Raw genomic sequence first — 18,289 nt, 5'->3', positions numbered from 1 at the left:
TATATATATATATATATATATATATATATATAAACCAATCCGTTCACGTGACGTGAACCACTGACACAGTCCTATTGATGTCCAAGGCAATGCACCTTTCCGTGTCACAAACGAACCCCCAGTGAATGACAGCTTACGATGGTCCTTGTGAAGTTTGCGGATGAGGCTGTTCACGAGCACTTTCAAGCCTCAATGAGCTCTAAGATTCAACTACTGTTTCGCTCAGAGACCTTGGGTACGAAGTCACATTACGCCAACTAGCCCCCTGAAATTGACTTCCATCTGATTGGTGCGAAATATGTTGTTCATCAAAATCTGGTCTTCTGAGAAAGGCTATGCAACGGAAGTTACCTAATGGATGGCTAAACCAAGTAAAATTTATGAAGAAATCACGACCCATAGAGAATCCATAGATCAACTGTGAGTTTACAATATTATCCACAAATCGTTAAGAGTAACGCACATTACTTTTGAGATTTTCGATGGAATATCAGTGGCCGTGGTATCTGGTCGGGGATACTAGTCGGTACTACTCTTAGGGAGTTGCAACGAAGTTTTGAGAGCCACGCCAGTAGGTTTTAAAACAGAAATGGAGGTGAATCTCTATTTAAATGGTTTCGTGAGCTACGTCGTTGGTCTTTCCAAGAAATCAGGACCAAGGTATGCGCACTTTTACTCGGGATTCCTGAAACCTGGTTTTCATCTGTTACATCTACACGTCTCAAAACTATTAAGCCATGCATTTGAGAGGTTCACACCACTTTTAGGAATCCTTCCTTATTTCTTCCCATATTTTCGCACCTCGCAGCAATACCAAACTTCACTGGCCCAGGTCAAGAATGAGTATCACACCGCATTTATCAGCAATAAATCTCGGCCATCTCGTCTCATTTTGGCCGGCCACTCGTCAGTTCACTATTTCACCGAACAGGGCGTGGTACACATGGTGTGGAAGAGCATTTCAGATATTACATAAGCCTCACTGAGCCGTAAACTGCAGAAAGCAGATTTTCAATTGACCTATTGCATTTGGTACATCGGATGCATCTCCAACGTTTGCCGCAGTCGCGTCAGATTATTCTACTCTAGCTTTTGTTTTGCGTCCAGCTATAATCATATATGCTTAGCAGTTGTTACCCACTGGGGAAAACGGTTCTTCGTATATGATATTGTTTTCTTCCCTGATCCAAAGGTATTCACTGGGTTGTATCCAGTTACAAGTGCGTTTAGATTGCATCGCAGACAACAAGTTGGAGCTGTTTGGTAGGTAGCCCAATCTACAGAGCACATCGTTGTAAGTGGCCATATAAATCCCCACATATTCACCGCCACATCCTAAGTTGGCTGCGCACTGAGCCATAACCACACGAAAAAGAAGTATTTTCAGTTGAAATCAAAGTGTTCTTTGATGTTCACCACTAACCATTGTTTCAGACATGACATCGTATCGACCGGTATTTGTTGTGCTAGCTAGATGAGAATGCAGCAACTTAAGAATTCTGGTTTGTCGCATACACATTGATCTGGTGATGAAGTTATCTGGCACCGAAAATAACAATAAAGCCGTTTAACTAATCGAATCTGATTTGATTTTTCGTGAAGCTCTGGGTGGTGCTGTGTTTGGAAAGTAACAACGTAAGCTGTAGCGTACATACTTGTTAACAGTCATTCGTTATTCTACTGGTACGAACGGCGAGCACCACGAGGTGTCATTCACTTGTTCGGTGGTTACACAATATCGATCAAATTTTCAAAACAAATAACACACAATCTAACTCAATTGGACAGGAAGAATCGACACGTTTGTCGATATGCTGTGTGTTTTTCATAAGGCCATCTGAATGTCTTCAGCGATGCGGGTGTTCAAATACTCATATCCTGCTTTTCGAATTTGTACGTTGTCTGCTTTAACTTTGCAAAATTACACTCCGGTGTTTAATATCCTATGGTCTAATCGGTATTCCGATGAGGAACTTGTTGCAAACGAACATTCCGTATCCTTTATCCGTGAAACTAAACCGAATCGCGCTCAGTTAACGCCAACGAAAGTGGAGATCCAGGAAGCCGGGACTATGTAACTTCCACAGTGAATTGACCCTAATGACATGAATCCGAAATTTCTGGCTCAGTGTTACCTTCCCTGCGGTTGTTTTCCAGACTGTTTAGCTGTCTCTTACCTTCCTTGTCCACCTCGGTAAATAAAACAAGCAACAGTTATCTTCTTCTGCGAAGGTGGCATTCGGTTATCTTTTCTGAACTGCTCTTAGTTTTCAAGGCGAGCCTCGAAGGCGAAACCAATGGTCTTTACTCTGATAAATTTCTGGCTCAGTGTTACCTTCCCTGCGGTTGTTTTCCAGACTGTTTAGCTGTCTCTTACCTTCCTTGTCCACCTCGGTAAATAAAACAAGCAACAGTTATCTTCTTCTGCGAAGGTGGCATTCGGTTATCTTTTCTGAACTGCTCTTAGTTTTCAGGGCGAGCCTCGAAGGCGAATCCAATTGTCTTTACCCTGATGACGGTTTTCCTCGGGGATGTATAGGGATTGAGACAAAACTCTATTTCCGGTATTGGTGGTTACGGAATTTTGTGAAACACACATTTGCATGACTCTATTTTGAGCAGTCGTCCAATTATCGAGGTGGAATTATTCTAGTAATTCCACGCCAGAGGAGGAAGCACTGAACTCGATTTTACCCTTACTAGAGCTAATTAGTAGTGCATATCCTTGGCCGTGCCGGAGTTTGGACTCTACACATCTGATATGCAAGGTGAGGGTGTTGGCGCTACCCCACTAGCGTACGCTGGATAGATCTGGATTTTTACTTCTGCACATGTGGGCGCTTGGGTGATGTGAGCGGAAATCCCGACGCCCATGTTATCTATTTACTTTTATGTTTATCTTTTTATTTTACTCGTAGATAAGCCACCTATGGAACACCATTTTTACACACAAGTCTTTGTTTAGAGGCAATGCCGAAACTTGGGTATCGAAATCCATCATTCGGTTATGTTGGGGATAATGATCAACATGTTTCTTTCGTGGAATGAACCCCTTGTACACTTAGTCACATGTATAGTTCCTCACAAATCATATTCATCTGTTTGCCGGGTCTGTTTTAGGCTCCCTGAATAGCACTACCACAGAGTGCTTAAATGTTGCCTTTCATGGAGCGCTTTCGAGACACACCGGTAGTACTGTTGTGGTCAAACTTTAACTACCTATGCAAGGCATATCAGCTGATAGTCCTCAGTCTGAACACAAATCGGTAACTTGAAATGTTGCACTGTAGCCAAATGGTTAACAATAGTGAGAGCAATGTAAATCAGACTTTTACTGAACTCTTCCTTAGTTGATGCCTTGTTACCGAGTTCGTGATATGTTAACCCATTCCCGCTTCTCAAGTGACTTACCTTTCACGACCAAATGGTAACATTTGAGTACTGTTTTACCGTTTAACTTGCGCGACCGTATCCAGGGCGTGCTTAACTATCAGAGTACATATGGCGGCCCTTACCATGTGCCTCGCCTTTAGTCTCAAGGTTTTCTTCATCGATGGGTATGTTCAAAGTTGAATGGCATATCAGCGCAATGCCCCCTGTCCGTCGTCTTTACAATGGATTGTGAACATAACCACTTTACGTTCATGGGTCAGTCTTGCATATTGGTGATAATTTTCTATAAAAAAAACTACCCACCCATTATCCTGTGTTCGATTTATAGTTTTATGAATCGGCGAATCGTCCAAGAAAGCCGTTGAGTCAAGCTACCACGGCCGTATCAATTTTTGATTCTGGTTCTGTAAGATTGCAGCGCAACGCAAACCATACGAAAATCGGATTTAAGGTAAGAGACGCCCACTTCTGGCTTACAAGTGCTTGATTTATACGGACAGTTCAGATGGGTTCTATAGAACCAATAAATACCAAAGAAGAGTGTCATCTTTATAACTAAATTGAACGCCTCGGCTGACGTTTGAAAGTTCAGTGGGAAGTTGTTTAACTGGCTGTTGTTTCATTCGTTTTGCTGTTGTTCGAGTTTCTCGTGTACTTACTCAATGCACACAGTTTCCGTACAACAACTTTTCAATAGCTAAATCTTCTGTAATACAACTTCCCAGGCGGTATCACCACGAGGTATAGTAGGGGCAGGTGTATTGGAGAGCTGCGTGCTATATCGCTGCTCACGGACGGTTGTCCTTAATCCCTGGGAAAGGAGGCTGTTTCCGAAGGTGGATCTTTTTGGATATCACCTAGGTCTGCAGTTACCTTTGATTTGACCAAATCAAGAGAGACCAAGAGTATTTTTTATCCAGCCACACAATCCCCAGGGAGGAATTCCTCACGTGAAGCAGTGAAGCATCGGTGTTGAACACTGATGTCATGCTGTCGATGATGATGATGACGATGATGATTTCTCACGTTCTTTTGCCTGTCACTTATCATCATCATCAAGCAGACGGTGGACACTCGGTGAACTCATGCACCAAGACGTTTAAAGACAAAACGGATGAATAGAACATGGATCCTTGTGATCTGGGCAACTGTTTGATTAGGAAAACATCAACTTGGGTGATCGACACCACGCGAGTCCAAATCGAATTGAATAAATGTCCCATGAGTCTGTTTGATTCAGCTCATAGTCGTCTGTTATCGTTCACGCGGAAGATGTTGGTTTTTGAGCACATCCCCAACAAACCGTTTTCTAATGTCACAAAGCGTTCGTCATCACGAGGTTGTAACACAATCATGAGTACTCTTCCAGTTCATTTGACGCTTGATTTCTGAAGAAGAAGACATCCAAGGATTGATTAGATTTACTCACGGGTTTGTGACTATTTTAAATCTTATTGTTAGTTTTGCTACACATGCGGTCGTAGCAACCGGAGGAATAATATATCCAAAGAAATAGAGGTCGTATGTCGCTTTGGTCAAACCGGTAGATGTTCCTGACGAAGGAATGTAAATTTTCTCTTGGGCAGGCCAACTAATCGTGCATATCAACATGTTTCGTTAAGTGGCCTCCCTGGGATAGTTTATTTCACTGTGCATAGCTGGCCTCAATGTATGTGTATCTGTGTTTGACTTTTTATAAACTTTATCTGTCAACAGTTTGTCACACAGCGCCTGTCATTCGCGCTAAGACTAGTTTATCGGTTCTCCGTGCCTACTGCGTGCGGAGGTGAATTCCGATTTTAATACAGTGACGCGCTGGATTGATGAAAACGCAACACAAGAACAATTAGGATCGCAGAGACTCACCTCGCTCAGGTGTCTTCACGTGGCACAGCGAGCGCCATTCGTAACCCGCAGCTATGGCCTGCTGACTGACAGGCTTGTATATTCAGCTGGTACGAGATCTTCATTCTGGTTGATGTGAGGACCATTTAGGTGATCATCTGCATGTAGACAACGAGATGATTTATGTTGGATTACCACTTTGCTTTACTGTATCGTTATCACCAAAACCATGTAATTTGTCAATATTTATTATGAAGCTTGTGGCGAAACGTTCTTTCCAATCTGTTCACGATAATGCCGAACGTATTACATTGCCCACGACTGGATCTTTCTATCCATTTAAATTTTTGTACTCGGATGATCCAGTCCAATACGAATGTGGTTTTTGGTTCACCACTGCCTTCTTTCGACGCTCATCCTTCTTGAAGAACCATTCATTTCCCGTGCTAGGTCAAGGAACTTGCCAGGGAAAATCAAGAGTTGTTGTCAGGAGTCGAGGAATTATTGGAACGGTTGCGTAATTCGAAGGTATGTTGACGTTTGTTCAGCTGTAGCACTCTTTTGGTGCCTAACTGCCATGCCACCCGAAGGAAGCACGAGGGCTGGGACACTGCCATGTTGCCCAAGCCTAGACGAGGGAAGTCGAGAGACAGAGGTCCGGTTCGAACCACGGACCTTCCGGTCCATGCGCCCGAACCACAGAGTTGCTATCGCAGATGTTCGGTGAGTAATGGGCATCCAAGCTATACACTACTCGAAGGGAAATACTACCATCAGGCATGTGAAACAAAGTCTACGTGCGTTCGTGTGTCGTGGGACTGATCAGGTTTAGGTTGTCACTTAGTGAGAAAGTGAACACGAGTGTAATTTTGTTTGTCTGAGCCGTATGTAGTCCGTTTTCCTTTTCAGCGTTAGTTGAAAAGAATACTCCTGCTCAAAATAAATACCTCTAGTGAGCTTGAGTGAACCGCATTAGCGCATATACATGTGAATGATATGGTTGGGAGACCTGTTGATAGCAGGGAGATGGACAGAGGGGGAAAATTCAAATTCTCTTACAAATTTCTTCTGAAAAACGGTCATCTAGTTGAATGGGAAAAATCAACTTTCGAATCTCGTAGGCAGGTCTCCTGCATATTTTTAGCTTGGGAGAAGCACTTCATGTGTGTATGCTGGACATGTTAAATTCGTCAGTCTGGTGTGCTTGATGTTTTGGGTATGTTGTATCCCAACCGCCCGACCATTATATGGACACCTTGGCAATGGGGGGAAAGTGGAGCCGGTATAGAAAGTCCTTTCCAACAAAGGGGAAAAGACAGTGAGTACCAGTCGTTCCTACTAAAGGGTAATATCGCCGAGAAGGCCTTGAACTTTGTCCGAAATTACTTTTTTTGTAAAAGGCAGTGTGCAATTGGTGGTATCGGACTTGGTAAACATGCTTTCGCGTTTAAGCTTTGGGTGGGCTCAGACCAGAATGTTTCACTATCTTTAACAATCCTCTCTAAGTTCATGTACCAAGGTGTCGTTCCTTTGCTCGAAGTTTTATCACACGATTTGTTATTAATCAAAGTTGATTAATCCTAGATATGATAACACTCATATGATCGATGAACATTTCGGACAGTTTGCCGTCGGTTTCAAACTTCGTTGGCTTCTTCAGTTATGTGCAGTCCCCGCATCCCCACTGATTATTTCATCATTGAACAACAAATATATGGAACTTCGCCATGAAATCTCAGTCAGTGCGCTCACTGATGGTGCCTCGTTGCAAGCTAATTACCGTACTCGGCGAACAGCCAACAGCCAATATAGTCACCCGAGCCACTAATATTTAGACTTACTACCAGTGCTGAGAATCGCTTAACTGTAGCATCCTTTCGATGCCTAGCTGCCCTGCCACCCGAAGGTTGCAAGAGGGCTGGAATACTGCCGGTTCGCCCAAGCCTAGACAGAGGAAGTCGAGAGGCAGAGGTCGGGTTCGAACCACGGACCCTCAGGCCGAAGTTTGCACGAGGGTTGGGGTACCGCCAGGTTGCCAAAGCCTAGACAGGGGAAATCGGGAGACAGATGTCGGGTTCGAACCACGGACCTTCCGATCAGTAAATTCGCGCTCTAACCACTTTGGCCATCTCGCTCCAACCAGTGCTGAGCCACACCATAGTGCACTTCGGACAGTGTACCCATAAAACACTTGTGACCTACCTAACCAGTTACTAGCTTTTCTACTGCAACTTATACTTCTGAGTACAATACAATGCTAAACACGCAGAAGCGTGTTTTTGTGCCCTATTTGGTACGTATGAATGAATAACATATCAACTTCCGGGTGTCTGAAACCTAGGCATTTTGCCCCACCATCACTCAAATTTAAATGAGTACATGAGGAAAAAGGAGTAATCAGAAATAAATGGAAGAAATGAGAAATTTGGAAAACGGTTTCGAAACACTTGTGGACAGAACTTTTCCCAATTTGTTGTTCTGTATGTTGTTGACCATTACTTGGTCGACTGTAGATCAGGGTAACCATATGACGTTTGATCGAATACATTTGTGTAAGCGGAAGTATCCCGACAATATGCAATGTAATTCTTCAGGTCGAATTGGCTCAAATGGTCAGACTATATCGTATCGTACAGTTGCCTCTCACTTCGCGCAAACAGAGAGTGACTAGATTTCCTGCTGAGGGAATTTCGTCTCCCTGAAGATCCACGTGGTCAGCGTAAAAGATTTCCAAACAAAACTTAATATTCCCAAAGTAGTAGTTCCCTACTTTCCCATAAAACTGATGACGAAATTCCATAGTCTTAGCCAAGACAAGTTTTAGTTATTCGGCAAGCCTGGTCACTTATTCCATCTCTATTTAACGTACTGCAGTTTGTTCATTGAAATTAATCTGCTTCCTCCGAACGTTCGTTTGCTTTTACATTGTCCACGATGCAAACTGTGCTCAAAATTGCTTGAAACATCCAAGTTGGTGGTAACGTGAACTCAATCAGCCTATTGATCTACACATGCTATAGGCTGAACAGAACACTGTGGCTAGCCATCATTGAAGTCGTTCTACACGGACTGACATAAGTAACTAGTCTCCATGCCATTACTGGGCCACGTATGATTCACTTTAGCTCTACTCGCACAAAATGTGCCAGCTCTTCAGTTTTCTATCACAAGACCAATCATCTGACCCCATCACGACACATAACATGCGGCAATACAAACACAGTAAATTAGGAGGTGGGTGATCGATTGAAGCCACTCCGCAGTTCTACTGCTGTCAACGCGTGGATAGCGCAGACATAAGATGCAATCATCCAACACTAATCCATTGGGTGCAGTCGGTTATAGCTGTTCAGAATAACCGACTATATCAGTGTGGATAACCTGACTAAATTGCTCTTTGTTTGCTGGAGTGACACGCCTGAAAAGTTACTTACATTGGCCTGACTAAAATGAAGTCGTAAGCAGACTGTGACATGATATAGCTGTCAAAAGTCATGGGTTTTCGAGCATTTTTCTGTCTCGTGCACCCTTTCAGCACACTGCCCAAGTCCTTTCTCTCTCGTTTCAAGTTGCCGAAACCATGAAGCGCATTCCAGTCAAAATGAATCCTGTAACTGAAGCCAATGTATGCTCCCGTCGAAATCTCAAATGGACGTTCTTACACTACCATTGATATTAGTTAATCAATTCACATAAACCTCTCGTTTCTGCTGTTCCCCAACTCATTTTGCGGTGCAACCTTCAGCTGGCCCGACATGCAGAATATCGATTCATGTTTTGCTATTGGGTTGTCAAATGTGACTCTGCATGAACAGTTAAGTAGCCTTGCAACCTCGCTGTTCTTTCATTGCTATCAACCTGTTATTCAGATTGTTTAGAAAAAATGCCTAAACAAAACACCAGTCCACTCGGGCCCGTTTAGCTTAGCTGGTGCGTTCTTCTCTCGCAAACACTGGGCCCGTAGTTCACCATCTGAAGCTAAACATGATACTATTTGGCGCAACAAATCGCCACTCTTCGTCTTCATATCCATCTACCACTGCTCCCTACTGGAGTACTTCATTTCCTAACGATTTTTGTGGAACTTCGGAAATGCGATAGAAATCATGTCATGTTACGCAGCATCCATCCATTCTACAGTGTCCAACGAGCATTACCATTCATTCTATTGGGATCAGTGCCGTTCGTTTTGGTTTGGTTTGCACACCAGCTAGCATTCATTTTTGGTTACTTACCTGCCAGTAAGATCCAATCAAGACCACCTAGATACAGTTGACAAACCCGAGGCCAAATTTTGACGGGATCTCAGTCAGATGAAGTGTCGTGTTTGAAGACAGGAATAGAAATAATTGCTTCTGGTTAAGATTCACAATTGGTAGTAATTGTAATCGTTCAGCTGTAACACCCTTTCTGTGCCTAGCTGCCATACCACCCGAAGGAAGCACGAGGGCCTAGGTACTGCCAGATTACCCAAGCCCCGATAGGGGCTGTGGAGGTGCCGCTATTGGGTCCGAAGCACGGATCTTCCATTCATTAAGTATGTGCCTTAACCACTCAGCTTTCTCGAGCTCAGATTCAGTATTGGGTATTTCTTTTTTTCTCAGTATAAGTAGATCCGTTCTTCCTAGCAGATGTTGTGTACGTTGCTGTATTGTTAACTGCCCAACCTGGAACTTATCGCGGAAAGAACCGAGCCCAAACGGGACGGGGATTGCTTGTTTGGACAGAGTGACCGGACTTGAGAGAGTAGGTATCCTATACAGTTAATACCCCTTCAAACTGCACATTCACTGGAATGACCACAGTCGTTTTCTCGACCACGATTCTGGAGTATTAACTTGTCCAGGGTTGTTTAGTGCGTTGTTAGGCCATTTCCACTATTTCAGTCTTGTGTCAACTTTTTCACAGAATAGATTACTAAAATGAATTAGTTGTAAACATCCTCATCTCCTGACTATCACTAACTGCTGCTGCCATGGTCCGGTCTGCTCAATCTCAACTGCTAATTATTTTACGGCATAGTTGTCTCCGTCAAGCCCAAGAGATTGGTTGGCATGACCGTACAAAGCACGGAACGTAAGAGGTTTCCTCTCTCAGTTAGATGTTTGGGACCAATTGAGTAGTCATTGTTTCAGAGGTGTTTGGTAGGCAATCAGTGGATTTACTGCTGGGTAAAGTTTCTCTTTTGCTAGTCATCTACACTAACCAACAGATAGGAACTTCGGACTGACACCAAGCACTGGTCAAGTCGAATTGTCCTAAGAAATCTCACTGACTGGTTCTCTGGCTACCTTGAAACCCGGTCATTTTGGTAACTTGTCCACTTTTTTTCTAAAAGTCGAAGTTTTTCTCCCTCTGCTTTTTGACCACATGATGCACGTGACACCGAAAGGGCTGTTATATGGTGTTTCTCTTTTCGTCTGCTTATGAGTTCCCAGCACCAGTTACTAGGCTAATAAGACTTGCATAGGTGATCCGAACTTACGAAAACGGGCATCCACTCGATGGTGATATCGAATCGACGTGAAATCGGTTTTTATAATTATCCTAGCTGTTATTTTTAAGACCAGGGGATACAATCAACAACAGAGTGTCACTCATTATGGATCAAAAGGCGGTGCGCGACCCAATATGACTGTTAGACACCGGTGTCTCCATTTGGTATTAACTGCCGGATCAATACCATCACACGCTGTTCAGTTGGCGTTATGTCTGTCTAGCTATTTGAAACTGGTTCTTATGTTTCACTTGGACGATGTTGGTCAAGATTGGATAAATGGGATGACCAAGATGATCCGCTTCATTTACATAAGTCGGTTTTCCGTGGTGCAGACTCACTGGAAGTAGATAGGACTAGAGGAAATCGTTTCTCCGTACGAGAAACTGTTTCTCTCCAGAGACGGAAGAAACAAAACAACATGGTAATCAGCAGTACTAATTAAACAAGGTCATCTGCTGATTCTGCTAACGTGGGTCACGTCACAGCAGATAGAGATACACACTAACAAAATTACACAATCGTTGTACCAGAACTTGACCCAGGAGGCCTTGCTCCATCCATCGATTAAGTTGCCTGGAACTTCAAAAATGTCGAAATTTAAACACTTACTGGATGTTACTAAGTGCTGCTATGTGATCCTGATCGAACTTTTCTAGTACCTGACCATCCTTGTCTCCCGCTTCCATGGTACTCTGCCCTCGGGTCTTCCCAAATATGGGGCCATCTGTGGTGCTCCGAGTCTTCTTCCACTACCATCTACTTCAAGATTTTTCTTTCTTCATTCATTCTTCATATAATGACTGCAAGCCTTATTAGTCCAAAATTAATTTGTTTTATCGTGCTCGCTTGGTTTGTTGTCAACAAAATGAGCTGCACTATTAGTACGCCGGTCCGTATCATAACCAAGCACACCAAAATGCTATCTTGGTATCTTTTTAGGATATCCAGTTTGTGTTTCGCACGGTTTCTTCTGTTGATGTATCCCTATTCGTGAGGTCACATGCTATATTCAGGAGAATTCTCCAAAGAATCGATTGCATGAATCCATCGTAGCGTCACGGTCGATTCTGTCGAGTTTTACTGGTCCAGCTTGATATCCTCAAGGTGAATACTGACATACGTTGACGGCTTCGTCCTGAACACATGCCACTGACCAAGGTGTTTATTTATGCAAATTTTGTTAGGAGGACAAACCTTCATTTGCACCATATCCATAAGTTGGTTCTTGGTTGAACGTTCTCCAGTTCGAGAGGAACACCGTAGTCGTTTAACGGCGTCCATTCCTTCTACAAGTTGGTTTCAGCACTTCCATAATTTTTCATCACCACTATCTTTGTTGTAGCACTCTGAATCGTATGCGCACGAGGAGACCTATTTGCCCATAATTTTCAACACGAACTTTTTTGTAGCACTCTGAATCGTATGCGCACGAGGAGACCTATTTGCTGTCAGATTGTTTTAGACAGGAATGTGGATGAGATCTATGGAAAAGACGTCAGGGAGCAGGAAATCGGTTTTTTCACATCTATCTGTCTAGACACGCAAAATCAGTAGTGCCTATCACACGGTTCGCCGATGCACAGGATATTGGTGCTGTCATTTTTTACGGGCAGTGTTAATTACCAGTCACTTCAATCACCACTTGATAGACAAACTATATGACAGTCCACCGTAGTTCTCTCTAAATAGCGGACAGTTCATCTTTCCATGCAAAGGTTTTTCTAAGATCCTCTCAGACGACTTCGTTTTTCCCCCGTAAAATCCCGTGTTGCGGGGAAAATGCAGGTGCCCGAACATCGTTCATCTTCATTAGGGCGTGATATCAATACTGCCACTACCGTGATGAGGCAACAGCTCCGTCCCAACGACAAGGCGCCCAAATCTAGAATCATAGCCCCCCAGTTAATGAAGAGCCCTACGTTTTGTTCCTTAAGATCGAGGGATCAGAGTGAACTCTTATTTATTCCAATAGCAATACTGTAATAGCGATAATAGTAAATGTGTCATGGAAAGTATTTACGACCGGTTGTCTCCATCCAGTAGACAAAAAGGTCAGTGTGTTCCTCTGGCTCGTCAACCGTCAGAAAAGATGGCGTATTTCTGTGTATCTGTAACTGATTAGAAAACGCGACATGTCAAACTGCCACGGTAGGTCGGTTATGGTTTTCGTAGCTATTCAGTTTTATGATGCAAGTCACATACACACAAGCGGACGCACATTATTTCTTCTTTCTTCGAATGTTTTGGTTGTGCAATATTACGCTCAATGCCGCAGTAAAAGTGAGCGTCTCTCTTAACCCCACTGAGTCTGAAAATTGATCTGGTTTCGTATGATAACAATACAAGACGGGGTAATTATGACCATACAAATAGAAATGATACTATATCACTTTATTTACGTGAGTTATCCTCTATTTGACCTGCAAATTTAACGGAATTCACCCGTGTTTCTCTCATGCAGGTGCAGCTCTCAAATTCCGACGCTGATGAAAGAAGATGAACCACCCAGGCTCACCTAACACGTGGCACAAGACAGCCGTTGTACGGACTTGCTCAGTTTAAAACATATTGTATAATATATATTGTATATATACAACGCGTACACGTAGTGTTTCCCTATCTACCCTTGAAAAGTCGAAACTTTCATTCACCGCCAATTTTTGCATTCGAATGTATGGAGTGCAGACGTTTGTCTGAAATTGGAGCTTTTTTTTACCTAACCCACACCGTCTGCTCTAAAAGACAAGCTTCAAACGAGTGACTTGAAGGCAAATAGGTTGTTCAACGTACTCTGCCTTGATTAGGAAATTTAACCTTTCGTTTGTTTGAATATGCGTCAGAAACGGGCTATAGTGTTGGTGCACACCGGTCGCGACGTTCCATACAGACTTGTACCTATACAATTTATACCCAGAAAAATTGGCAAACAACCACAGTAACACATTACGAAACCCAAATTATGAATTTCTGGTAACGCATAATCCGAATAATTCCACCACTTTGGTCGCAGAAACGTAGGGAGGGCAGTACGGTAAAGGGTGACATGTGAAACTAAGATGTGCGTACACTGCAGTTCGACTCTCGCGATGGGCTTATGTGAGCATCTGGCAGTGACAAAAAGTGGAAGAATTCTGTCCCCTATAGGAAAATTGTGTGCATGTTGAGACCCCAAATTCCAAGATTACTAATCTACTATGACCAAGCGCCATCGAAAAATCCAGCTGAAGACGGACTCTAATGCTCCCAAAATCGTAACCAGTTACGCTAGCAGCGCAGGTCAGTAGAATAGCCGCTCAGAGCTTATTTGTCCTGTGTTGAACAGATTAACCAAAATGCAACGAATTTTGAAGTAATGAACGATGCTTATGGGTGGGAAAGGAGGTTGATTCCCTTTGGTCCCGAATATGAAGCACTCATTACGGTGGCGCTTGGAGGAGGCCAAAATGACAGACTATCAGGAAGGCCGGATTCCTGAAATCAACCACTGAATGTTCAAAATCTACTGAGACCCCCACCTCCACTAGTTGCTGACCAGACAAACAACACCGCCGCAATATGCCGCGTCGTACCGAAGCCAGACCGCTTGTTTCAGCATTGGACCTAGTTCAGACCGCGTCCCTCCAACAAATAGCTTGAGGCGGTTGTGTTTTCTCTCGCACCCGCTTGTTCGGAATATCTGTTCTGTTCCCTTCTGTGAGTGCTTTTTCCGGCACTGGAACTGGTCAGCAGTAAGATACAACAGATTGGCAAATCAGCAGATGTAACAGATTGGTGACGCCCGAACTCACGGAATTGTAACAATTACTGCTGAAGCGTTGAAAGAAATTCTGCTGCAACGACAAAATCAGTTTAGAGTGGTCGGATTTTAGATAAGCCCGATACAAACGTTATTGTCTAGTCAATGGTCCCATGTATCTGTGATAGCAAACTCGTTTTTAAAAAGATGATTCACTAGCTCCTACATTCAGAAGTGGGGTTTCTGAACTATTTGGTTTGACGTATTTGACAGACTAATTGATTAGCTTTTTGTTTTTCACGGTTCTCAGTATTTTTTTTCATCACACACTCCTAAAAAGATTGCTTATCCATTGGGTTGAGTTCTTCCCGAACATTATTTTTGTGCGTACATAAGCCTTCGTCAGCAGCCCTTGACAGGACACACTTGAGTTTCCTCTTTTGGCCGCAGTCATTGAAGTCCAGCAGGGATCCAAAGCGATTTGAAGTTAAGCTGCAGTTCAAATCCTTATGTAACCGAAGTAATCGATAAAGATAGCTAATTTCCGGTTTGAACTAGGAAGTATTTCTTCGCAACTCTGAAAATAAAATATTTAGCCTAAACGGATGGTCACTCAAGACCATGTCAAGACACCGATGGAATTCCAAAATAGCCGTGTTATTTTTACACTCCGTCCTGACAAGGGGTCTGGTGTCATTTTTTGGCAGATAGTCTTTAAGAAAAGTCCTCATATCGCGCCAAGAGATGGAGATAAGACTGAGTGAAATAGACGAAAGTTAATTGAATGTCTTCAAATATGACGAACGGTCCGAATAAGTAAGGCCGGCAGGAATTCATGGTTCGTCAAAAAGTCACGATGCTTCCCACGTTCAACTCCCCATGCCTTTTGGCTGTTTTTGAATTGCTCACCTAAATTCCAGAACCACTTCGACTCAGAAAAAAATTAGAGTTTTTTCATAGCCTTCAGGCCCACTACTCCAAAGACATTACCATGTTTGTTATTGAGGTGAATATCGGTAGCTCCGTCTGTGCCATTTTTCTTCGGTTCGTTGACTGAGCTGGGCAGTTAGGTTGGGGACCTTTCGTCACCAGTCAAGATCATATTGTCGGTATGTCGTTTTACTACTAAAATAAGCAATACGGTTCGTGATTTCTCCCGAAACATCACTTCGCTCAGCGTCATTCATTGGGGATTTAACTGTCTCACTTGCGACATCATTATTCAGAAGCGCATCGATAGTGGAAACGATCAGTTCAATATGTGATTGTACCACTCAGCACAATATTAATATTGCCGTAGTTCTTCGTGAAATTGTACTGCGGTGCACTTCCAACATGCGGGTCGATGTCAGCGGGCGGTGATACCGACAAACCGACAGTGTGGTCATGAGTTTACTGTTGAAGACATTTTCAAGCATTGCTGAAATCCGAATACACGCCACTACCACCATCTGGACAATTGATTTGTGATTGCAAACGATGAGAGATACGTATGCCGTGCCGACTGACACTGGTTCGCTACTTTGCCACTACAATTCACATTCGAAAAAGAAGCCATTCTTAGGCGTACCGCTTCAACGGTGCTAAGATTTACCGCTTCAGTGGTTCCGTGCCGGTGTGTACAAAACGCAACCTGACCCACACCAGTCGACAAACCTGTTCCACGGATAGATAGCCTGTGGAAGAATTTACGCAGTCTGACTACAACGCCAAAAAATTCGCATACCGCGTAAGTCACCGAATCGCACACATCAGGGCCAAGATATTGCAAGCCAGTCATTGCTGTTTATAGAAAGATGCTACTCATCACATTCATGGATTGTAAACTAGGTCCCAACCCTGAAAGCTTTTTGTCGAAGAGTATCCGACAGATTCAGAAAAAATAGAATGGTTGTAATGTCATTTTGCCAAATAAATGAAGTGAGAGATCACATCCACAACTGGAATAAATTTGCGATTGTCACGTAATGACGAGACGAGTCCGAAATGGCTGTATAGGCAAAATGTGCGCAAGCTCCAAATACTCCGAAACTGCGGCATTTACCCGTACTGTGAAATGAATGCTGAGCGGTGCTGCTCACGCGAGGCGAATCCAATCGATTGGGTTGTCTGAATTGGGGTCTGGTGACTGAGTTCAACAAAGGCATTCGGTATTTACCTGTGGTAGATGGAGCTAGTTTGAATCCGAGAAGAGAGACACCCATTTTGAGATGAACAACACGGAGTGTAACGTATTGCTTCTCTCGTGTTCTCGCATACATTTTTGGCTTTCACACAGTAGGGTGTGATGAAGCCTACTTGTAAAAGGTTTATCAAAAAGACGAAAAATTTCCAAGGTAGAGAGACACCATTTTGAGATGAACAACACGGAGTGTAACGTATTGCTTCTCTCGTGTTCTCGCATACATTTTTGGCTTTCACACAGTAGGGTGTGATGAAGCCTACTTGTAAAAGGTTTATCAAAAAGACGAAAAATTTCCAAGGTAAACATCAAAGAAAGCTAGTTGTACTTTTAAATAGTATTTGCGATCGAGTTTATCCGGAATATTTGTACGCATGTGTCCTTGTTCTGAGTGACATAGACACCCCAACTGTTGACCGACAGATGTCACCAGACCTAAACCGAGCAGCACAGAACCCTCGTCATTTCTGACGACTAAATCTAAGTTCGAGTCATCCGACCGGTGCTTACTTCACTATGGAATTCCTAGAAAAGCAGTGAACTATTTGCATCGTCCACCAGCCTCCTCCCAATTCAACCAACGCTTCCGTCACCAATTGTTGCTCTGTTTTATGGTCAGAAATACTTATAAACTACAACTTCTAATTCGGGTCCCCGACTAGCTTGTTTGGTTGATGCAATTTTTGCTGTTTTATATTTGTAAAGGTCGATCAAGGCTAATAGTACAGGCCGGAGTCTTCATCGTCAACATACGACAGCAAGCCCAGCGTTGCATGTTTCTATTCCGCGTGATCGCCGGTACGATTGTCTGTCGTATCTGTTGTTGAACCTCCTCCGACAACCTCCTCACAACCCAGGACTGGAAGGGACAAAGGTCAACCTAGCTTCGACCAGATTACGACGGAGGGGATGCCAAGCTCAAAGGTCACGTGGGCATCGGCGAATGGGGATACAGGACAACGGAGCAACCAATGGAATCACCCGACCGAACAACTAATCGCGACCAAAGGTCATCCCCTGCTAGCAGCACGTATATTAACACACGCACAACACTACCCAACGCACAACCACCAACCCACCGCTACGCACTACTACGCTCCACAATAACGCACTGATGATGTCACCTCGATTGGTGATAAAACGTTTGCAATCAAATTGCCCAGCTCAGCGAACAAGCCAACGACCACCATATACGACAGCAAGTTCCTGTCAATTAGGGAACTGTAGGGAAAAAACACGAACAACTCAGGAATTAACATTTTACTATGTGCCAAGTCACTCTTCCCCTAATATGCTTTAGTGACAAACAACTAGGTTCCGCTACCCTAAAGTTAGGACAAATCCAGTTTGAGAACAACAGAATACTTGAATTTCTGCGACGCGATCACATCAGGCATGAAACTACCAAGGGCGAAAATTTCACCAAACATTCTGAAATAATTCAGATATCCGGGCCATATCCTCTCTTGCACATCTTCAGTGTTCAAGTTGAACGGAAGCTTGGTACCGTACAGCGCTTTTGTCAATGGTATCGTGTGTTTGACTTTTCGAGCCGTGTGTCAGTGCCATTGGGATTGGAACAGTTAAGCTTTCCGGGGCACCGGAAAAGTAATCGATTATTGCCAGTGGTAAT

General features: G+C 43.5%; 3 protein-coding genes across 3 annotated transcripts in view; 2 read left to right on the top strand and 1 right to left on the bottom strand.

The window, feature by feature from the left end:
- Positions 1-3,844, top strand: part of T265_14249 (hypothetical protein) — a gene marked incomplete at both ends in the record, with an annotated part of 68,382 nt that extends 64,538 nt beyond the window's left edge. The window contains one exon of the mRNA XM_009172766.1: positions 3,722-3,844. Coding sequence (XP_009171030.1) covers positions 3,722-3,844 — 123 coding nt within the window. The remainder of the gene's footprint in view (positions 1-3,721) is intronic.
- Positions 3,845-5,711: 1,867 nt separating this feature from the next.
- On the bottom strand, positions 5,712-9,768 carry T265_07273 (hypothetical protein; the record flags this gene model as incomplete). The annotated part of the gene is given in 5 exon segments (XM_009172751.1): positions 5,712-5,945; positions 7,080-7,280; positions 7,328-7,478; positions 9,520-9,689; positions 9,709-9,768. 5 exon segments carry the CDS (start codon positions 9,766-9,768, stop codon positions 5,712-5,714), a joined length of 816 nt encoding a protein of 271 aa, XP_009171015.1.
- A 9-nt stretch (positions 9,769-9,777) lies between these two features.
- Positions 9,778-17,763, top strand: T265_07272 (hypothetical protein; the record flags this gene model as incomplete). Its single annotated transcript, XM_009172750.1, has 3 exons — positions 9,778-9,984; positions 15,442-15,518; positions 17,514-17,763. 3 exons carry the CDS (start codon positions 9,778-9,780, stop codon positions 17,761-17,763), a joined length of 534 nt encoding a protein of 177 aa, XP_009171014.1.
- Positions 17,764-18,289: the final 526 nt, after the last annotated feature.

This window comes from Opisthorchis viverrini, assembly GCF_000715545.1.
Source record: "Opisthorchis viverrini unplaced genomic scaffold opera_v5_163, whole genome shotgun sequence".
In the NCBI taxonomy this organism is placed as follows: Eukaryota; Metazoa; Platyhelminthes; class Trematoda; order Opisthorchiida; family Opisthorchiidae; genus Opisthorchis; species Opisthorchis viverrini.
Note: the sequence above shows the minus strand (reverse complement) of the source record. Positions and strands in the feature narration are given on the sequence as shown.